This window comes from Lagopus leucura, unplaced genomic scaffold (genome assembly GCF_019238085.1).
Source record: "Lagopus leucura isolate 7727_CA_CO unplaced genomic scaffold, USGS_WTPT01 Super-Scaffold_100057, whole genome shotgun sequence".
Classification (NCBI taxonomy): domain Eukaryota; kingdom Metazoa; phylum Chordata; class Aves; order Galliformes; family Phasianidae; genus Lagopus; species Lagopus leucura.
In genome coordinates this window covers 47,440-63,862 of record NW_024962303.1, presented here as the reverse complement: position 1 = coordinate 63,862, position 16,423 = coordinate 47,440, and the positions used below count along the sequence as shown (strand labels likewise).

The 16,423-nt window shown below is 56.7% G+C and overlaps 1 protein-coding gene across 3 annotated transcripts; it reads left to right on the top strand.

Annotated features, from left to right (window-relative positions):
- The first annotated feature begins 440 nt into the window (after window positions 1–440).
- On the top strand, window positions 441–16,377 carry PHKA1 (phosphorylase kinase regulatory subunit alpha 1). 3 transcript variants are annotated; one of them, XM_042886413.1, is made up of 33 exons: window positions 441–534; window positions 621–779; window positions 1,131–1,178; window positions 1,638–1,806; window positions 2,074–2,156; window positions 2,302–2,382; window positions 2,564–2,662; window positions 2,741–2,887; window positions 3,191–3,244; window positions 4,038–4,160; window positions 4,269–4,364; window positions 4,716–4,823; window positions 5,028–5,106; window positions 5,486–5,620; window positions 6,548–6,657; window positions 6,836–6,980; window positions 7,882–7,960; window positions 8,388–8,467; window positions 10,202–10,378; window positions 10,746–10,840; window positions 11,049–11,188; window positions 11,326–11,482; window positions 11,584–11,663; window positions 11,792–11,870; window positions 11,944–12,073; window positions 12,297–12,398; window positions 12,772–12,887; window positions 13,236–13,274; window positions 14,188–14,217; window positions 14,474–14,644; window positions 15,132–15,185; window positions 15,309–15,509; window positions 15,684–16,377. In XM_042886413.1, exons 1-33 carry the CDS (start codon window positions 457–459, stop codon window positions 15,855–15,857), a joined length of 3,618 nt encoding a protein of 1,205 aa, XP_042742347.1. In that variant the 5' UTR covers window positions 441–456; the 3' UTR covers window positions 15,858–16,377. The 3 variants fall into 3 exon arrangements, with proteins under 3 accessions (XP_042742347.1, XP_042742345.1, XP_042742346.1); XM_042886411.1 differs by having other exon boundaries at window positions 8,388–8,563; XM_042886412.1 differs by lacking the exon at window positions 13,236–13,274 and having other exon boundaries at window positions 8,388–8,563.
- The last annotated feature ends 46 nt before the right edge of the window (window positions 16,378–16,423 follow it).

Genomic DNA, 16,423 nt, shown 5'->3' with positions numbered 1-16,423 from the left:
CGCACGCTCGGTGTAGCCGTCCGTCCCCCGGTGTCCGCGGACGGGAGCTGCCTTCCATCGCACCCCGCCGTCCCCATGTCCCCATATGGCCCCCTGTCCCCGCCCGCCCTTCGCGGCCTCCGCCCACCAGGGGGCGCTGCCCACCGGCCGCGGAGACGCCAGGTCCTGACCGCTGCATAGTGAACGTTAAGGGGCTCTCCGCCGCCACCGCCTCCCAAAAGCTGCGGGGCTGAGCGTGCGGGTAAATCTGCTGGAAACATCCCGCAAACATGGGATTCTAGGGGAAGTGGAGCTTTGAGGCGGCGCGAAACCTTTTGGAGAGGCGGTTGATCTTCCAGCACCCGGGCGGAGCGCGGGGCGGGAACGCGGCGGGAGGAGGGCGGAGGGGCGGCCACCCCTCCGCCCTCCTCCCGCCGCGTTCCCGCCCCGCGCTCCGCCGTTCCCCCCGCCGTCGCCATGCGCGGTCGCAGCAACTCGGGCGTGCGGCTGGACGGCTACGGCCGCCTGGTGCAGCAAACCATCCTCCGGCACCAGGTGCGAGGCGCGGGGCGCTGCGCTGCCGGACTCGGGGCTCCGAGCCGCCTCCCTCCTCTCCTACCCCCGCTTCTCGCCGTCCGCAGGACGCCGTGACCGGGCTGCTGCCCGCCAGCGCCGATCACCGCGATGCCTGGGTCCGCGATAACGTCTACAGCATCCTGGCCGTCTGGGGGCTGGGCCTGGCGTACCGTAAGAACGCCGACCGCGATGAGGACAAGGCGAAGGCCTACGAGCTGGAGCAGGTGGGGCGGGGGCTGAAGGCTGTCCCGTGGGAAGCGGGGCTTTGGGGTGAGCAGGGCTGCTGCGGTGCTGGCTGCCCGCTTGTCCTGCTGCTCCTGCGGGATTCGGGGCTGCGGCCTCACGCCCAGCTGGGAGCTCCTTCTCCTTCCCCCCCCGGCGCAGCGCTTTGGTCCCGCTGGCGGCCATAAGCGCTCTCTTCCCTGCGTTGCTTGCCCGCATAGCGATGGCTGTGGTTAGCAGGGGCTCTGGTTACAGGCGCCGGTGATCTGCAAAGGTCAGCGACCAGCTGGTCCTGAGTCAGGGCTTCTCTTTGCTATCCGGAGATTAACGAGGCTGCTTTCCTTTCCTTGCAGAGCGTGGTGAAGCTGATGAGGGGGCTGCTCCAGTGCATGATGAGACAGGTAGGAGCCAGGGGAGAGCCGAGTGGTCACCTCAGAGCCCACCAGGATCACCAGCCCCAGCTTTCCTCAACGAGTGGGGGGTGACCTCCTTTCAGAAAGACTTAATAAGCCCTGACTGGATGTCAGTCCTCCAGAGAGCGTTCCAGTGCTGTGGGCTAGAGGCCAGTGAAGTCTTGTGCCAATTGCTGCCTGTCTTCTGGCCTGCCTGGCCCGGTGACTATTCTCCCTGAGTGCATTCGGGGTGACCCTTTTCTTTCCCTGTGCTGCAAACATGGCTGTGTACCCTCCAACCATTCACTATAGAGACACAAGAGGAGCCTGGGCTTGTGTTCTCAGTGCGTGCAGGGGCTGTGAGATGTGTCCTGCTCCCAGCTGTGTCTCTGCGTGCTGGATTGGTGGCATGGAGTTTCCCCAGGTTTGGGGTTTGTCAAGCCCCTGCATCCCTTTCCGCTTCTCCAGGTGGACAAGGTGGAGGCCTTCAAGTACAGCCAGAGCACTCGGGACTGCCTGCATGCCAAGTACAACACCCACACCTGTGCCACTGTGGTGGGAGACCATGAGTGGGGGCACCTGCAGTTGGATGCCACCTCCCTCTACCTGCTCATGCTGGCGCAGATGACAGCCTCAGGTGGGATGCCGTTTGGAAACCTGTATCTCGAGGGATTGAGACACGTGACGTGGAGGGGGTTGAGGTGTTTTGGGGCTCTCTATACAGATCTGTGGCTCTGCTCCTGAATGTCCTTTGTTGCAGGGACACAACCTGCTAGGTGGGGTGGGAGTGAGGATGTGGCCACCACAGGGTATGTGGGGAAAAGGGGGGCTGGCTTCTGCAGCCCCTTCCTAGAAGGACAGCCCCTTCCTGAGGACTAACATGAATTCTTCCCTGCTGCTTCAGGTCTCCACATAATTCACAGCCTGGATGAAGTCAACTTCATCCAGAACCTTGTCTTCTACATCGAAGCGGCCTATAAGACGGCGGTGGGTAGCTTGAGGCCTTTGCCAGGGAAGAGAATTGTGCCTGGAGGGTGGAGGTAGTGGGCAGAACCCCTCAGAAGCTTACTGGGAGCACTGCCAAAGGCTGAGATTCTATGAGGGCATGACACAAACTGCTGCCTCTCTGCAGGACTTTGGGATATGGGAACGTGGGGACAAGACGAACCGGGGAATCACTGAGTTGAATGCCAGCTCTGTCGGCATGGCCAAGGTGAGCTGTGGGGATGAGATGTGGTCATTCTTTGGCTATGGGTGCTCTGCAGCCTTTGCAGGATGCAGGGGTGCGTTTGCATCTCTTCTTTGTTTAAAACTGGTCAGTGGGGCTGGCATGGGGTGAAAGCTCTTACGGTACAGTAGAGGACACACTGCTCTGAGTCTCGCCCTGCTTGCAGGCTGCCCTGGAGGCCCTAGATGAGCTGGATCTCTTTGGAGCAAAGGGAGGCCCACAGTCTGTGATTCGGGTGCTGTCAGATGAGGTGCAGCACTGCCAGGTGAGGGCTGTGCATGCAATCTGACGGGGTTGCGGTGTGAATAGTGGCATCTAAACCTCTTTCCTTCCATTTGCTCAGTCCATCCTCCACTCGATGCTGCCGAGGGCCTCCTCATCCAAGGAGGTGGATGCCAGCGTGCTCTCTGTCATCTCCTACCCAGCCTTTGCTGTGGAGGACAGTGAGCTGGTGGAAATTACCAAGCAAGAGATCATCACAAAGCTGCAGGTGAGCAGCTCTGCCCTCTTCACCCTTCCTGAGAAACAGTTCAAAGCCTGCAATCCTTTTCTCCCCCAAAACGTGCTTGGGGAGGGGGTGCCTGGAGCTGTTTTCTCCCAGTCTCTGTGACCTGTGTTGGGGGTGTGCAAAGAAGCAGTGCTGTGTGCTGTCACACTGGGCTGTGATTGTGGTGCCTGAGCACTGTGCGACTGTGTGAAGGGGGTTCTTAGGCAGAGAATTCACTTGTACAGTGAAGGTAGAAGGTACCTGACACTGTTCCTCCTGCTCAGCTCCTCTCCCCTTCTCTCCCAGGGGCGCTATGGCTGCTGCCGCTTCCTCCGTGATGGATACAGGACCCCCAAAGAGGTGAGTGCTCCCAGTGTTCCCACCTGCCATGACTGTGGTGCTGAGGAGTGACTGTCCTGGGTGACGTTCTTAGCGCCCTGGATGCAGTGTGAAGGCTGTTCTGGGGAGCCCTGCAATGATGAGAGCTCTTTGATCCAGGCAGTATCATGGCAGGGCTGCCCGAAATTCCACAGCCCACTGCAGAGGTGTGGCACATCCCACCCGTGCCCACAGCAGATAAGCAGAGTCTGGTTCTGCCTGCATCCTGGGGCTGGTGATCTTGCATGTCTCTGAAGCTGGGGAAAATGGGACTGCCATCCCACACAGGAACCCTGCAGAGGTCAACCTGTGGGTCTTGATGAGCCCTGTGGAAACACGAGGCTGTTTTTATCTCTCCTGGGCCAGCAAACAGCTCATGTAGTGCTATGTTAGACTCTAAGCTTGAGGAGGGAAAACGAGGACAATTATAAAAGTGACAGGCACTAGATAACCATAAAACTAGAAAGTGGCACTTGGGATGTTAAACATCCAGCTGGTGGGGCCCATAACCTGGTGGGCTCCTTTGGCTGTCGCATCAGCTAGAGCGTTCCTGGGTGGTTCTCCTTTAGCTGTGCTTCTCCAGCCCTGAGAATCGCTGGCAGCAGGTGTGGCTGGGGCTCTCCAGAGCTCTCCACTCTGACATTCCCCAGTGCTCGTGAGCTTTGCCACTGTCGGGTTAACCTGCACCCACAGAGTGAGGTTATTTGAGGTGGGGGTGTTGGGGGTGGTCGTGAACCCTGCAACCACCCGCCTCGCCGTTGTGGCCTTTCTGCAGGATCCCAACCGCTCCTACTATGAACCTGCAGAGCTGAAGCTCTTTGAGAACATCGAGTGTGAGTGGCCTTTGTTCTGGACGTACCTGATCATCGATGGGCTTTTCAGTGGAAACATGGAGCAGGTAAGAGAGGCAGGAGCCAGCAGGCTAGGGGAAATGAGCCCTGGGTAAGGGGGGGTGTGGAGAAGGGCACAGGGAGGCCTGCCCTGATGCTCTCTGCTCCCTCCCCAGGTGCAAGAGTACCGGGAGGCTCTTGAGGGGATTCTCATCAAGGGGAAGAACGGGGTGCACCTGGTGCCAGAGCTGTACAGCGTCCCACCAGACAAGGTGAGCTGCCTGAGCTGTGGTGGGGGTCTGCTCTAACAGGGATAGCGAGCAGAGAATGTCTCATTGCTACGTGATTTGGTTTGAGCCACTATTATCCAAAATCAAATAGCAGTTTCTAATGGGAACCTACTTAGAAAAGGTGGATGTGGATCTGTTCAAAAAAAAGAAAAAGCACAACCAAAACACCCCTAAAATAAATTACTTATTTTCCTCAAAGCTTATCTTGCCCCATATGTAAGGGTTCTGTGCTGACAGTCTGCTGGTGCATTGGCAGATTTTTAAGTGCAGCAGTGATATTTCCTTCAGCATCCCATGTCTGTGGGTCCCTTGCTGAGCTGGCTTCTCTTCCAGGTGGATGAAGAATACAACAACCCCCACACTGTGGACAGGATACCCATGGGCAAGCTGCCACTCATGTGGGGCCAGTCCCTCTACATCCTGGGCTGCCTGATGGCTGAGGTATGGTCACCTCTGGTGCTAGGGAGAGAGGGGTGGGCTGGACTTTGAGCTCAAAGGACAAATGCTGCCACTCTGCCACCTGCCATGGGGAAGCTGTCACCTCCATTCCCTGAGATTTCTTACAGATGGGTTGCTGCTGGGCTTTACCCTCTCTGCTCAGCCCGTGAGATCTTTATCTCCTCGTGCCTTTTCTTCTTCCCTCAGGGATTTCTGGCTCCTGGTGAAATCGATCCCCTCAACCGCCGCTTTGCGACTGTCCCCAAGCCCGACGTGGTGGTGCAAGGTGAGGGAAAGGGACCAGTTCCAAATTTTTCCATAGGACAATGCCCAGTGTTGGCTGTGGGATGGTTCTGCTCCCCTGCACGGCCGCAGCCCAGCCCTGGCAGCAGGATGTAAGATGCAGTGCTGGTCTTTCTGCTGGACCCTGCGTTGCCCCAGGGAAATGTCACCTGCTACGGTCTCCATTGCAGAAGATGAAAACTGGGCACATCCTCCCACTGTTCATCTGGGTGTAATGAGTGTTATGGGAGCAAGGCAGAGGAACCCCAGGACAGCTGCCCCTGCATGTGCATCTTGCACGTGTCCAGAAAGACCGTGGGCAGTGATGTCTCACCCATCTTCCTCTGAAAGTGTGCTCTGAGCCTGCTGTCTTCTCTCCTCAGTGTGCATCCTAGCGGAGACAGAGGGGATCAAGGCTCTTCTGAGGAAGGAGGGCATCCATGTGGAGACTGTGGCCGATGTTTACCCCATCAGAGTGCAACCTGCTCGCATCCTCAGCCACATCTACGCTCGTCTGGGTGAGCTGCAAGTTCCTGTAGAAAAAAAGAGTGCAGAAATTGCTGTCCCATCCTGTGTGTAGATGCTGATGTCCTGCCCTGCTCCTTTCTGCCTGGTTGTTTAGGGCTTCTCTGTTCCTGGGCTTGCAATGCTGCTTCTGTATGAGAGGAGCAGGGGTGGCTTTGGCATTACGGTTTCACTCTGAGTGGTGCTGTGTGGAGTGGATGTGCTATGAGCAAGGTCACCCAAATCTCAGTGAGGGAGGCCATCTAGATCCCAGGGAAGGGTCTCCTGTCTGAGTCTTTAGGCCAGAAAGGATGGCTCTTGCTGGAGGGAAGGCAGGCTGTGAAGGGAGAGTGTGTTGAAATCTGCATGCTCATTCCCTGATACTGCATATCCTCAGGCACAGGGAGTGTTGTGCAGGAGCTGGAGATCCAGCCTTGGCCAAAGGAGAAACCTGACCTGCCCCAGGCTGTGGGTGCTGGCTAATTTAAGCCACTGAAAGGCCAAGTATGACATGGGCAAAAGGGGCAGGGGAGCCACCTAGGAACTGCTGGGACTTTTCCTCTTGGTGATGCAGCTACTCTAGAAGTCATCTAGGAGCAGTGGGGACACTGACAGAGCTGTTACCTTTGGGGTCTTTGGGGTCTCAGTGGGGGCAACCCTGCACCAGCTTCTGACATTCTCAAGGACCTGGAGGTGCAGCACGTTGCTGAGCTCAGAGTTGTTTGTGTGGCTCTGGTTCCAGCAAGAGTCCTTGGGCAGGGCCATGGGCCAGAATATTGCTGTCACTTTGAGCTGTGCCAGCTGGATGCAGAGCCATGGGGTGCTCAACACAAGCAACCCTTTTCCTCCTGGCTGCTAGCACAGAAGCCTTCTGCCTTTTGCTACCACTTTCCCTTTTGAGAGGACTTGAGGAAAATGTTACAAAACCTTATCTTCCCCAGGTCGCAACAAGCAGATGAGCTTGACAGGACGGCCCTACCGGCACATGGGTGTGATTGGGACCTCCAAGCTCTACAACATTAGGAAGAACATCTTTGCCTTCACCCCACAGGTGAGTGGCATTGTACGTGCTTGTTAGCAGCTGCCACACTGCGTAAATGGATGGGAAGTTTGTCCACTGGCTGAGCACTCAAGTTGGTCTCAGGGGTGGTTGATGGGAAGACGTGTGTGGCTCCAGAGCAACCTGCTGGCTGTGCAAAGGGTGTTCATGTCTCCTGCTCTCCCTGCAGTTCATAGACCAGCAGCAGTTCTACCTGGCACTCGACAGCAAGATGATTGTGGAGATGCTGAGGACAGACCTCTCGTACCTCTGCAGCCGCTGGAGGATGACTGGGAGGCCCACCATCACCTTCCCTATCTCTCACATCATGCTCGGTACAGATCCTCCAACCTCCTCTGTGGGAGAATAGGGGCGGGTGGATGGGGGCAGCCTGGGTAATGGGGACACAGCGGGGCTGGATCAGCCAACAGCATCCTGTATAGAGCTCAAAGGAGTCGCATGGAATTGGCAGCCATCCGGTAGCCAGCAGGGCTACCTGCCAAGCACCAGTGCCTGAAGCTCAAGGCAGGTTTGTTGGCATGGAAGTATGTCGTCTCCAGGCAGCTAGGCCTGTTTGGGAAGCCTTCTGGGAGCAAGACAAGAAATAATTCCCGTGTAAAAATGTTCTTGGGGCTCTTCCTGCATCGTGACTCTTCACCAAGGCTAACCACCCCTCAAAGGCTTTCTTAAATGTCAAGGAGGGGAAAACAGAAAACCAAAAGGAGCAGAAAGCAGCACGTTGGCTCCTCTGCAAACTGGCTTCTCTGGAGCAGTCTTCTCTTCCCCATGAGCCAGCACAGGGAGGAGACTCCATGCTGCCTTCAGGCCTTTTTGATTTTCCTTGTGTACTTGAAGTTCCCTTGGGTGTTGCTTGTGTTTGCTGTAGTGTCTTTTGCCTTGAACAACAGCACCCCAACACTTCGAAAGCACCCTGAAAGCCAGGGAGGGAGCAGGGGGCTGTTTGGATTACTGCTGTCTGGTGCTACCAGCTTCAGGGTGAAATCCCAGGGGCTTGCAGTGCATCCAAGCCTGTCTTTGCTGGTTATCCAGCCTAGACAGTCATGAATTTCCCTTTTTGGGTGGTGCTGTTGGTGCCGCTGCCTGGCTGCACACCCCAGAGCAAGGGTCTGGCTGCTGTCGTGGTGCTTTGCATGTCTGAATGCCCACCTGCTCCTGTGTTACTGGAAGCCTGTTTGTGTAGGAGAGCCTGACTGCCCGTGTCTCTGTTCCCGACAGATGATTCGGGCAGCAGCATACACCCCACGGTGCTGACAACGCTACGGAAGCTGCAGGACGGGTATTTTGGTGGTGCAAGGTGAGTGCAGCTTCTTGGGGTGCAGGAGGGAACAGGACTGGTGTCCTACCTGAGTGTGGCTCTATGGGAACAAGCTCTGCCTGAGCACTGACTGTTAGGGCACAAGCTGCAGAGGATATGTTGGGATGTGCTGGGCTGTGAGTGCACCCTGGGGCTGCAGTCCCCACTGAGGAGGTACAAGAGAGGACGTATCTCCTTGTGCCATCGGATCCATGGCTGTAGCACCCCTCTGATAGCTTTTGGCCAGCCTTTCCATATCCACGTGCGCCTGGAGGAACTGCAAACAGCTAAAGCAGACGTTGAGAGATGCGTGTGCTCCCAGACAAGCCTTTCTATCCCTGCTGAGGGACTGCCCTGCATCCAGGAGGCAAGCCAAGGGCACTGCCTCCCCCTTCCTCTCTGTGTGACCTCCCCTCCTTTCGCCCAGGATCCAGACGGGTAAGTTGTCGGAGTTCCTGACAACGTCGTGCCGAACGCACCTCAGCTTCATGGACCCTGGGCCGGAGGGTAAGGTCTTTGCCAACGGCTACAAGCTCAGCCTTGACAGCTTTGAGGAGCTAGACCCTGAGGAGTGGCTGCATGGCTTGCAGTTTGCAGAGGATGGTAAGGGGGAACAGGCCAGTCGCTACTGTGGTGTGCAAAACACTGAACTCTCCCTTAAACCATTCGTGTCCCACCTCCCACCGTGTTTCTGCACCCATCTGACCCTCTGCCAATTAACCCCATCTGAGTGACGTTCACAGTGATGCTAGTGGGGTGGCGGGGCTGGGTGAACAGAGGTGGCTGTTTCAGCCCCTGAGCAGCGGGGTTTCCCAGCCAAACAGGGCTGAAGTTGGGGGATGTGGCTGTAGCAAGCACAGAGGATATTCCTGAACAAGCCACCCCAACCTCCATAGGCTGTTGCGTGGGGAAGAGATGAAGGCTCGGCAACCTGCCTCTGCCCTGGAGATTTGGCTGAAGATGTTTGGTGTGGTCAGCACATGTGATGGTGTGGAAGGTGATTGTACAGTGCCCGAGGTATCCCTGGCTCCCCAGGCAGTCTCTGGGTGGTATTATCACAAAATCTTTGGGCCTTTCTGGACAGGGCAGCTCCAGTGTGTGCCAGATTGAGGCCTTGCTGCCTCGTGGGGGCTGTGGCCCATCGCAACATGATGGACCCCCCTGCTCTGAGACCATGGGAGGATGCAGGTTTTGCTGCTCCCCTTGCAAGCAGCCCTAGACATGTTCTCCTACTGTGAGACCCAGTGATGGTCATTTTCCCAGCCTTCCCATCGATCTGCTCTGCTGCTGCTCCTGGAGCCAACGTTTCCACCGCTGCAGCTCTGAATGTTTACTTCTCTTGCATGGCTGCATCGTCCACACTTCGCAGTTGCACTGCTTCATGCTGCAGCTTTGCAGGCTGCAGCCAAGCTCCTCCAAAGTGTCTGCTTCCCCCTACCCCCAGCAAGAGGTGGGGTCTGCCTGGACACTGTATCCACTCTAAAAGATGCTCAGTTTTTCTGTGGTCAGACGCTGCAGGTAGACAGGATGATGTTCTCAAGCCCAATGTCCATCCTGAGGTATTTGTCGAGCTGAGCCCCCATGCAGTGAGTGCAGAGCATCCCTCCCAGGTTTAGGAAGGAGATGCTGTGCTGTCAGCCTTGGATGCTGTCTGTAGTTCTCCTCCTGTAGCAGAAGTGCTGCTGGCACTGTCTGGAAACGCAGTAACAGGTATCTGATGTGTAGCATCACCACGTGTGGGGCTTCCCTCTCCCCGGGCATCACTCTTGCTGCTGGGCATTGCTGTTATGTCCTGGCTGAGCAGCGACATGCTCTCTGAGCACTCTCTCTGTGCTGTAGTTAGTGGGTGATGGCCCTGGTGCTCCTAGCATGGAGCTGGAGGCTGGGCATAGAGCCAGGCAGGAGCTGGCGGTTTGTAAAGGAGAGCATGCTGCCCTCCTTTAACTTCTAACTAGAATAACTCAATTACTAATCAGAAATAACTACTACAAAACCTGCCCTGTCTTGCTCCCATCCTGGAGCCATGTTGGGGTGAGGCTCTTGCTGTGCTGGGGCAATCCAAATGCTCTCTGCTCGGACGGACGGCGCTGCTGCTGCCTCTGTCTGTTTGGTTGGCTCACGGTGCTAGCCCCACGCTGTTGCTCTTTGCAGCCAGTGAAGCTTTGTCCCTGTGGGGATGCAGCTGGGGACCTGGAGTGCCCCGGCGCCCAGTGGCTGAGGCTCTTTTTCCTCCTGTTCCAGCGGACACATACGATGAGGTGGCGCAGTACCTGGACCACCTGCTGCAGCGCACGGTTCCCCAGTCGAACCTCCCTCCCACTGCCCAGCGAGGAGGGCTGAAGCGCTTCCGTGCTGCCGTCCACACCACCCGTGACCTCATGTCCCTGGCATCCAAGGCCAAGGACCTTCAGGTCCAGGGTGAGTAACTCCAGCACCCTTCGCACCTTCTCTTCATGGTCAGGCTGAGGTGCCTTTGGGAGGCTGAAGTGCCTTTCCATTCATGGGATGCGGCGTGACCCAGGGCAACCTGCAGGACAGCCTGGCCTTTGCCTGGGCACGGACATCTGCAGTTCATTGTGTTAGTCCTGGCTACGGAGTATCATGGAGCTGGTCCTTCTTGTAAACTCCCAAACATTCCTCTAACCACGTGGGTTTCTTCTGACAGTCAGCTCCTCTGCAGTTGCTCCTCGGGGGAGCAGAGGGTGGGTCATGAGCTGGTTTGAGCGGGGTGATGGTGGCTAAGGCTGAGAAATACCTGCACCAACTGACCCTGTCTTTCTTTTAGATGTTGGGATGTACATCCCCAGCAAGATCTTCCAGGCATCCCAGCAGTCAGTAAAGTTGTTGAGCTCACCCCACCATCATGACCAGGAAGTCAAGGTGAGCCCTTTTCTTCCCTGGCTGGGCTGGCTGAGCACTGCTAGCTTCTCATCTGAAGCCAGAGGATCCTTCTAGGGCTTCACGAGGAAAGTTTGGTCCTTTGTGGTGGGGGGATGCCCATGGGTGAGCATCTTTGGCTCCATGCCTCCCTGCCCTCAGAGCAGAGTGCTGCAGTGCTGACCAGGTGCCTGGCTCTCTCTTCCCCCAGAGCCACGCGCTCCATGCAGAGATGAACCTGCCCCGTGATGAGGCTGGCAATGTGGACTGCAAGGCACTGGTGGACCAGCTGCGGATCTGCCCCACGCTGCAGGAGCAAGCAGACATCCTCTACATGCTCCACATCCTCAAGTATGGCAAGCTCTGAGACCTGCCTGTGCTCTGGGTGCAGAGAACTGACGTGGCCACACGTGTGTCTCAGCCTTCTGACCCTGAGCGGTGCTGTGGAATGATTTGATGGCAGTAACCTGGCATCTCCTTCATTGCAGGGGGCCCGAATGGCACACGGGCCTTGATGGTGAGCCTGGCCCCACTGTCAAGGAGCTCCTCACTGAGCTGTATGAGCGGGTGGGAGCCACACGCCAGTGGGCTCTGATCCGCTACATCTCTGGCATCCTCAAGAAAAAGGTGGAAGCTTTGGATGAGGTAAGAGCCCTGGTGGGCTGAGGGCACCATCAGCTCCGCCTCCCTCTGCCTTGTGCTGAGGCCCCGAAGCCAGAGCTGATGGTGATCCTTTCTGTCTGCAGGCCTGCACAGCCCTCTTGTCTCACCAGAAGCACTTGACGGTGGGGCTGCCCCCAGAGCCACGTGAGAAGACCATCTCAGCGTGAGTGTGGTACCTCTTCCTTCCCATGCATTCCGGGCTGGGACTGGATGTTAGACAGCCTGTATCTCCTCCGTGGACCAGGAGGGATGCAGGGCTATCTCTTGCTTACTCCACCATTCCCTCCTCAGCCCCATCCCCTACGAGGAGCTCGTTCGCCTCATTGATGAAGCCAGTGAGAAGAACCTCAGCGTGTCCATCCTCACCCAGGTGAGAGGGCACCCCACGGGTGGGTATGAGCTCTGGTGAGGAGCAGTGGGATGACCTGCCCCTGTCTCTCCAGGAGATCATGGTGTACTTGGCTATGTACATCCGCACCCAGCCAGCACTCTTCACTGATATGTTTCGAATCCGCATTGGGCTCATCATCCAGGTGATGGCAACAGAGCTGGCACACTCCCTGCACTGCTCAGGTACGTGCAGTGAGGTCAGTGGGGTGGGGGCTATGGTGCTTGGGGTCCTGTCAGTCAGGGAGGAGAAATGCCATTAAAAATGGGCAGCTCTCAATGCCAGGATGAGGCTGCATGAAAGTGGCAGGGTACATGGTTGGGACTGCTCTTGGGTACCTCCTGATAACAGACTGGGATGCAGGCTGGGAGGGTGAAAGGTGAACAACATTCCAACTCTTCTCTCCAGCTGGAGAAGCCACTGAGAACCTGATGAATCTCAGCCCGTCCAATGTGAAGAACCTGCTCTACCACATCCTCTCCGGCAAGGAATTTGGAGTGGAGAAGAGTGGTGAGTCTCTTGGGGGGGGCTGAGAGCATTTCTGGGCAGAGCTGGGTCCTGGTGCAGAGCGTGGCCAGTGCTGGGCATCCCTTGCTGTGTAGAACGTCCCCCTTCTGCCGTCACAGCACAGCTTCTGCACTGCAGTTATCTGTGATCTTCAGCAGGGTGATCTCTGGGTGTTGAGCCTGAGCCCGCTGGCTGTCGGGGCTTTCCTTAGCTCAGTTTTTAGTATGATCCAGCCTGAGTTGAAGCAGCTTTGTGCTGTAATGCTAGCTGGGGATACAAAGCAAGGCTGTGCATAAGTACCAGTGCCGTGCAGCAGTGAGGGACGTCTGTGTCCTGAGAATCAGTACCCACTCCAGACCTCTCTGCTCTCCTCCAGTGCGATCGGTGGACTCGTTGGTCACCACTGCTATCAACATCTACGACGTGGAGGCTGCTGGGGCCACCAAGACTGAGCGTACTGGCATCATCAAGCTGAAAAGTGAGATCAAACAGGTGAGAGCAAGCAGTGCAGGCTGCTTCCCCAAAGGTTTGTAGGGGCAAACAAATATAGGACAAGCAAGATTGATGGGAGAGCAGAAAAGAGTTTGCTCCTGGGCTATAGATAGCTTACAGCTGCCTCCAGAAGCCCCTTTTGGCTCACTCCTGCCCTGGGGGGAATGGGGGGTAAACCATTGAGTAGGAGTTGCTCTGGCAGTGTAATTTGGGGGGAAGAACAGGCGTGCATGAGAAGATGCAGGGGTGGGGGAGGCGGGGGGAGGACCATGCAGCATCCCTGGTGGGGATGGTGTCCTGGTGGGCCCCGTCCAGCGACAGAAACTTCATTACCTTCTTCTCTTGCAGCGACTGGATAAACGTAGGCAGTCTCTGATCGGGAGTAAGGTGAAGCCACCTTGGTCCTCCTACAGCCTCAGCTTTTATCTGTCGTGCTGCGTACCAGGGCAGCTTCTGAGCGTGCATGAGTTAATGAGCTTTCCTGAATGAACCCACTGAGTGAGCTGCTGCGGCAACGAGCTGGCTTCCCTTCTCGTCAGGCTTAGGGTTGCTCTGTTTAGGACAGTGGGGAGGCCTCAGGTCTGGGGAGAGGTCAGCAAAGCTAAATGTGGCCCCGTGGCATTCAGGGAGCTTCCCTTTAAGTGGGATCTGCTGCGTTGAGGCCATGGAAGAGGAAGGTTTCTCAAAACCATGGGTGCCCTGGCATTACAACCAGCTGGGAGCTGTGCTGCATAGCTGCCACAGTCGAATAGATCCCACTGTATTGGCAGCAAATGCTGAACGGTGGCACTGTGTCTCCACTGCCACAACCCAGCGGTGCCATACCAGGACGCTGACTTGTGATATTGATCTCACCTGCACTCCCCTGCTACTTCCTCTCAGTCTCACACCAGACAAGTGCCTCCTCTGGGGCTTGCCTTGTGTTTAGCTGTGGGCCTGGCCTATGGGGACCAGGTTGATGCAGCAGCTGCAGCGTGAGGCCTGGTGTCACAGAGGGACCGCACACATGGCAAGGACAGTCCCCCACCTGCTGCTGGCCCTCCTGAGACTAAATCTGTGCCCATGCCAGCAGAGCAATCGAAGCCCTGCTTCTCCTCCAGTGCAGTCCTTCCCCTGATGCTAACATGAGACTTTCTGCATTTTTGCCTCTGAAAACTTCTTCTCAATGTCCAGCTAACCACAGCCCCTGGGATAACTGCTCTGCGACCTGAGCTTGGTCCGTGCTGCTGCTGCTCTGCTCATCATGATCGCTGCCTTGCGTCGGCACTATTTGATTTATATCTCTCCCTTTCTCTTGCAGTCTGCAGACGGTGACCTACTGGCCTCTCTGGTAACCTGCGTCTGTTGTCTGTGTGTGGGGGGTTTGTCCTGCTTTGTGGCTGCAGGAAGGAGCAGTGCTCCAGCTGGCCTCCAGGCTGTGGGGAGGGCTCTGTTGGGGACAGCTCTGTTGGTGGCAGCTCTGATGGTGGCAGCTCTGCCCCAGGAACAAGGCTGGGTGGGCACAAGCTCTCAGGCAGCAGTGTGCTGTGCTCTCATTGAGTATTTAACCCTGCAGCAGTTCCTTTTCTCCTTGTATGTCTGGCCAGTCCACTGGACAATCAGAGCTGCTGGAAAAAGGCTCCTTTTCAAGCTTGCTGAAAGACCAGGGCAGTAAGGACAGCCGGCAGGGCCAGTGGAAGCGGAGACGGCGACTGGATGGGGCTCTGAACCGTGTCCCCTTGGGTTTCTATCAGAAGGTCTGGAAGGTCCTGCAGAAGGTGAGCTGGATGTCCACACCTGAGCCTATGGTCCCCAGACACTTGCCTTCCTAAGGGGAACGCTCATCCCTGAGGTCGTGTTGGTATGTGCTTTATGAACAAGGCTTTCAGCTGGCCCTGGAAAGCTGGGGAAGAGCTGGAGCTGCCTTGTAGGCGTGCAGCACCTACTTTGCCCTGTCCTTACCCTTGCAGAAAGGGGCTTGGTCTGCTGAGGAGCCTTATGTGTTGGGCAGGGCTGTGAGCTCTGAGGAACCTGGTGTTGGGATCACAGCTCTGCACGCTGCTCAGCATAATGAACCAGGCAGCAGAGCCTTGTGCTGTGTGTGGGAGCGCTTTGGGTCATGCCAAGCTGGTGTTTAAGGAGTGACAGATTGGAGGCAGGAGGTGGAGCTGGGGCACGCGGGCAGCATGCAGTGACGTTCAGCTGGGAATGAGGGTGCAGTGCTGCTCCAGGCTGTAACCGTGGTCTCTACCTCTTATTCTGCAGTGCCATGGTCTTTCTGTGGAGGGCTTTGTTCTCCCCTCTTCAACAACCGAAGAGGTAGGTTTACCAGTTGGGGAGCAGGATGGGTGCGAGACCGCTCTGGGTGAATGCCCAGCCTGGTTCAGGATTTGTCCTGATGATAACAGCTCTCCGTGTGCATTTCTTCTTGCCTCTGTGCAGATGACCCCAGGGGAAATGAAGTTTGCTGTGCACGTGGAGTCGGTTCTCAACCGTGTCCCCCAGCCAGAGTACCGGCAGCTGCTGGTAGAGACGATCTTGGTGCTCACCATGCTGGTGGATGTGGAGGTGCACACCATGGGAGGCATCATACCCGTGGAAAAGATCCTGCACGCAGCCAATGACCTCTTCTATGAGGAGCAGGTAGGGGCTGCAGGTTGCGCCCAGACTACTTAGGGGTCAGTCAGCCACGCTGAGGACCTGCCTGTTGTCCTCGTGGGGCACAGCAACAATGCAGCATCGAGTGTGGGGTGCAAGCTAGCAGGCGGCAGCCCTTCTTCCTAATGCTTCTGTTCTCCTTCCCCATCCAAAATCCAGAAAGCCCTGGGTGCTGATGACCATATGCTGGAGAAGGATCCCTCGACGGGCATTTGTGACCTGCTGTACGACAGCGCACCGAGCGGCCGCTTCGGCACCATGACCTACCTGTCCAAGTCAGTGGCCCTGCACCTGTACGACCTCCTGCCCGAAGATGGCTGTGCCATGCAGTAGATCTCCTGCTCTTGTCCCCACGCTGTGGACTCCTCGAGAGGCATTATTGCACACTGCTTTCAGCCGCGGATCTTCGGGCTGTGTTTGTGGCGTGGTTGCCTGGCCTCGTGCTGGGAGCTGTCGGGGAAGGGCTGAGCTCACAGCCCTGCCTTCTGCTCCGGCTCACCTTAGGGCTGGGGGTCAGCAGGGACCCCCGAAGCTGTTCTCCTGCCACATTGGAGGGTTTTAACCTGTTCTGTGCTGCTTTTCCCTCTAAACGTGCAGGGTTTAGTCTAGTGCCCTGCTAGGGATAGTGCTGCTGGACTGAGGGGGAGCGCACCGTGCCATCCCCACACCTTTTATCCCCTTTTATTTATGGTAGGGGAAGCAGTTTCACGTGTGTTTTTTGACCTCCGGTCTGTGTTGCCTTAATGCTGCAGGCCTCGGGCCTTTTTTAACAAAAGTCACATTTTTTGAAACGAAAAAAAAAAAAAAATCTCATTCGTGCTGTGTGGAAGCCCGCAATAAAACGTCTCCAGCACGCGTGTGCGCAGTGCGTCCCTCATTGGGCGGGCCGAGGGCGGGGG

Bases quoted from the DNA above. Each gene is read 5' to 3' on its own strand.
- PHKA1 (XM_042886411.1), top strand. From the start codon at position 457: ATGCGCGGTCGCAGCAACTCGGGCGTGCGGCTGGACGGCTACGGCCGC. The intron at 5,107-5,485 runs GTGAGGGAAAGG...TTCTCTCCTCAG, and splicing joins GCCCGACGTGGTGGTGCAAG to TGTGCATCCTAGCGGAGACA. The intron at 12,888-13,235 runs GTGAGAGCAAGC...CTTCTCTTGCAG, and splicing joins TGAAAAGTGAGATCAAACAG to CGACTGGATAAACGTAGGCA.